We start from the raw sequence: 4,823 nt of genomic DNA on the forward strand, positions 1-4,823 counted from the left end.
CGATTAACCTTGTCTTCAGTTTCTCTATATCTTCTTCCTCTATGTTATTTATCAAAAATCAAACCAACCCACTATATTGGACCTCTTATTCATCGTCCATGTTATTGAGGAAAAGAAAAACTTTCTCACTCCTTAAAAAAATGCATTTTTATACTCACCTGAATGGTGCACACTTTCAGATAAATTATCTCAATTAAAAAGTACACTTATAAAAACACATGTATGATTTTTAAAAATGTGAGGTAAAATCTAATTACTACATGAAGTATTTCCCATACCGGATCAACTTTAAAAAATTGCACCAACTTTAAGTTTAGATAAAATAACAAGTTTAATTTATTAGCGAGATTTTATGTTTTGTTTAAGATAACTTATTTGTGCCCAAAATGTGAAGAATACTAGTACATAAAATTGCAAAACAAATCTTGTGACCCCAAAAATTAATTAAGTTGGACTTGGACAAAGTCATCACTACCATCAACTTCCTCTTCAATCCATTTAACAACGTTAACACCCAATGAGCTTGTTCCACCATTGTTTTCCAGCCCTGATATCCTTGCTTCTCCTACGACCCGCATGATTTCTTCCACACTTTGTTGGCTTGGTAATTGGTCTATCTGTATTTCATTGTAACCTTTTCTTTGAGCCTCAACTATCTCTCTGGGCATGTTCTTCCAAAACCAAGGGTGTTGTCTTATCTCTGAGATTGTGATCCTCTTTATAAAAGAAGGCAAAAAAACAAATAATAGTTAGTTTCATTACACATGAAATACATGCACTTAGATACAGTCTTTTAACATTTCATTTCATATTCATAAGCTTAGATAAAAAATCTAGCTAGGGTCGTCTGCATGAAAACATGCATGTTTTAATTAACTAGAAATCTTGAATGCTATTAGATTGTGTATATATCGACCTGGATTGCATGCAATAATTATTTCACACAATTTAAAAACGCAGTCACTAATTTACGTCTGGACATTACGTATTACACATGCGTTAAATTAATTTTGACCAATCTCGACCATTGATTTAAAATCAGATGGTCGATCATAGTTATTGTGTCATGCAGTTATTGCCGCCAATTCCATATATGGAAAATGCTTGTTGGTACGAAGACCAACAAGCACGACTGCGCCCGAATAGTTTCAATGCGTAAGATGAGCCATTTTTCCTTTTATTAAATATTTTCAAACTTCCACCTTTTTGCATCATCTAAATTCATATATATATATATATATATATATATATATATATATATATAGAGAGAGAGAGAGAGAGAGAATTAAGACTAATATTTACCTTAGCTGGATTGGCAACAAAAATACGAGAGATAAGTTCCCTACAATCTGCAGATATGTGTACATAGTCAGGTATCGAGTATTGAACATTCATTATTTTCTGCAAACAAAACAAATCAAAGCATTAATTTCATGTTATAGATCAAATATATTAATTAATTGATCATAATAGATTTTTTTTTATTGTAGTAAATAGCTCACCGTAATATTCGCTCTGAAATTTCTAGGATCTTCTGGATCTTCAAAAGGGTATGATCCAACTAACATGACATAAAGAGTCACACCACATGACCAAACATCTGCAATCTGCATAATTGATAATTTGCGAAGGACTTTAGCATTGATGAATTGTACTATACTTCATGTACGTTTGAATTAACAGTGAGATTGGCAGAATTATGGCGAGTGGCCATGATTTTCGTAAAATCTACACAAAACCACGTCGTCACTGTGATTTTGTCGAACTCATTATCAATCAAAGCATACACTTGATGCGAGTGATAACACCTGTAACATCCCAGACTGCTTTCAGGATAGCCGACTGACCCCACAAACCAACACGAGTCTTTTCAGCGTGTTTTGTCCTCACTCGCACGCTTACCGGGAAACTTCTCGGTAGGTCACCCATCTCAAAATTATATTGCTCCAAGTCAAGCACGCTTAACTGTGGAGTTCTTATGGAATGAGCTACCGAAAAGAAAATGCATCTTGTTAATATAGGTAGTACCAAACAATTCTTATAAGCCTTCCTTCAACCATATAGTCCCATACCTACACGGCCTCAGGATCCCTCTCATTCCGATGTGATTCGGTTCCTCTAGAAGCTGTCGGGAGCCGCTCATTGTCGTGCCTTGCGCACCGGCGACCACTCCCCGCCCTCGTCAGCCTTGGGTGTTACAACACCATAGCCACTGTCGGGTATTTGGATTGTCAGCATACTATGGTCAAAATACCTTGTAATCACTACAATTGGTCCATTTCAAAACAAACAAAAAAATCAGTACAATTGGAGATCTCTATCCTTGATAATGATCTGACGAACATTTTCATACATCATCGAATCATATTTCAAAGATATACTCAAAATATAGATCGTCTGATCTTAATCCAACTACTGAAATTTGTTGATTGTAGTAACTAAAAGGTATTTTGATCGTTCTGAATCCGAGTAGCATTTAAACATGCTCCAAATACATTGATATGTAGCTTGATATAAATAATATGCAAATTTTACTATACCTTCCCATCATACTCTCTTCTAGACAAAACCTCTGGTGCAATATATGCAGGAGTTCCAACTGTTGATTTGGGCTGAGAGTGGAGTAAAGACGACTGCAAATGGATATATTAAATTAATTAGGGATGAAAATAAACAAATATATGAAAGCACTACTACTTTCTAAAAAAAAGTTCATTTTAATGCTATTAACCTTGGAGAAACCAAAGTCACAAATTTTAACTCGAGGAGCTGGACTTCCATCCAATAAAGTGTTCTCCAATTTCAGATCTCTATGACAAATTTCCTGCAGCAGGATATGCAAAATTAAGATGATATATAACATATTTTTTATGAGTAACATAAAAAAAAAAATTAAAAAAAAAATCCGAGTGCACATATATATACCATGGAATGACAGTAGCTAACTCCAGATATCAGTTGCTGGAAGAAAAATCTTGCCTGTAGTATATGGAATTCATCAAAAAAACATCACTAGCTAATATGTATGTCAATATTGTCAAATAAGCAGCTATAGTTTAGTGGAATTTGAGAAAAACCCTAATGTTCCGCGATACGTTATTTATTAATAAAAAAGTGTTGTCGAATAATGGCTATAACACTGTAACATAACAAATTTTGAAGAAAAAAATTATTTTCTGTGATATGCGATCGACAACAATGATATATGATATATAGTATATGCAGATGGACAATTATTTATATACAATTTACAACCTCATCTTCACTGAGTCGACCAGCAGAGGCTATCCTGTCAAAAAGTTCACCACCAGCAGCATACTCCAGGACAATAGCCAAATGAGTAGGTGTCACAAATACCTGCATAAAAAAAATTTGTCATTCAAAATTTGTTGTATTGTAATAATTTTAATACAACAGAGTCTTAACTCTTAATTACCTCTTTGAACCTGATAATATTTGGATGCCTTAAAGATCGATGGTTAACTATCTCCCTTTGAACATTCTCATCAATCTGTACATACCACAAATATAATTAAGATAGTTACAAATAATCTATAGTACTTCGTTGTGGAAAATGCTTGAAATCAAATGATGTAATCTAATTATTATTAAGCTTCATAAATAATTAAAATTGACAATGACCACAACCAAAAAAAAAAATCAATGATGAATTTATGTACATAAAAAAAAATCCACAACAAATCAGCTTTTGCTAGAACTATATGTTGGATTTACGATATAGTTGAAATTACAACATCATAGAAAGAAAAAAATAATAATAATGTTTTAGTTTGTGGCAGATTTTTTTTTTTGGATGGCAAACTAAATAAATATTAAAAAGAAAAATTACTAACATAATACATCAGTAAGAGTAACACACAACACAAGGCCGCACCCCAAAAGGAACACACGTCAAGGCCAACACCATCCCCTACAAAGAAGAGAAAAACAAACCGAACCACCACAGGAAAACAACCCACCAAAACAAAAACCGAAAAAAAGGAATCACCACAAGGAAATGACAGCTAGGAGGGGGGTTAAAACCACCCCCCACCCCCCCACCCCCCCCCCCCCCCCCCCCCCCCCCCCCCGAACAACCGCAGGGCGTCTACCACCACAAAACCCTACTAGGTCAAACACAAGATGAGTTGCACCTCTCACTCATAAAAAGAGCAAGGACTCGCCGGACACTTGCCTAGAAACCACTTTCAAGCTAAAAATTTCACTCTATCAATCAGATCATTACGGGTGTTCCAGATGGTCCACAGAACAACATGCCAAACTAAAAGAAGCCCTAGTCTCACTCTCTTCCCCACGCCTAATCCTAAGAAGTACTCAAAGTGTTGAATAAGATATCCGGAGACACAAACACCCAACCCACCACCTAGCTAACTGATACCAAACCGAAAGGAGTGGCAAAAAATATATAGATGCAAACTACATAGTAATAACATGAGATCATATAAAATAAAAAATAAAAAAATAAAAAATAAAAACAAGGCCAAATGTGAGATCAGATAACTTGGTCGATCAATGGCAATTGAGTTGGGGAAAAATCCAAAATATCAAATTAATCCTTTTATTTAGCAGAAAATATTTGATTACACTTCTTATCAAACAAGTAAAATGTACATGCAACGCAGAAGCTTTATTTAATTAAGATATATGAAGAAAAGATATGTGACCTTATATCCTCTTTCAATGTATTTGATAGCAACAAGTTCTCCTGTCTTCTTGTCTTTAGCCAACCTAGCCACTCCAAAGTTTCCAGAACCAAGGTCCTTCAATATCTCGTATCTTTCCTCCTCCATTTCACAGTCCAA

The 4,823-nt window shown here is 34.7% G+C and overlaps 1 protein-coding gene across 2 annotated transcripts; it reads right to left on the reverse strand.

Moving 5' to 3' along the window:
• Positions 1-306: 306 nt before the first annotated feature.
• LOC146919512 (serine/threonine-protein kinase SAPK3-like) lies at positions 307-4,823 on the reverse strand. Of its 2 annotated transcripts, none has more exons than XM_085712944.1 (9): positions 4,686-4,823; positions 3,437-3,511; positions 3,256-3,357; positions 2,926-2,979; positions 2,732-2,824; positions 2,541-2,633; positions 1,503-1,607; positions 1,303-1,401; positions 307-716 (listed from the first exon to the last, which is right to left on the reverse strand). In XM_085712944.1, the coding sequence occupies exons 1-9, from the start codon at positions 4,809-4,811 to the stop codon at positions 441-443; spliced, it is 1,023 nt and encodes a 340-aa protein (XP_085569070.1). In that variant the 5' UTR covers positions 4,812-4,823; the 3' UTR covers positions 307-440. The 2 variants fall into 2 exon arrangements, with proteins under 2 accessions (XP_085569070.1, XP_085569071.1); XM_085712945.1 differs by lacking the exon at positions 4,686-4,823 and adding an exon at positions 3,896-4,231.

This window comes from Medicago sativa, chromosome 5, assembly GCF_051527215.1.
Source record: "Medicago sativa cultivar Bolivia chromosome 5, Bolivia_mono, whole genome shotgun sequence".
Lineage (NCBI taxonomy): Eukaryota > Viridiplantae > Streptophyta > Magnoliopsida > Fabales > Fabaceae > Medicago > Medicago sativa.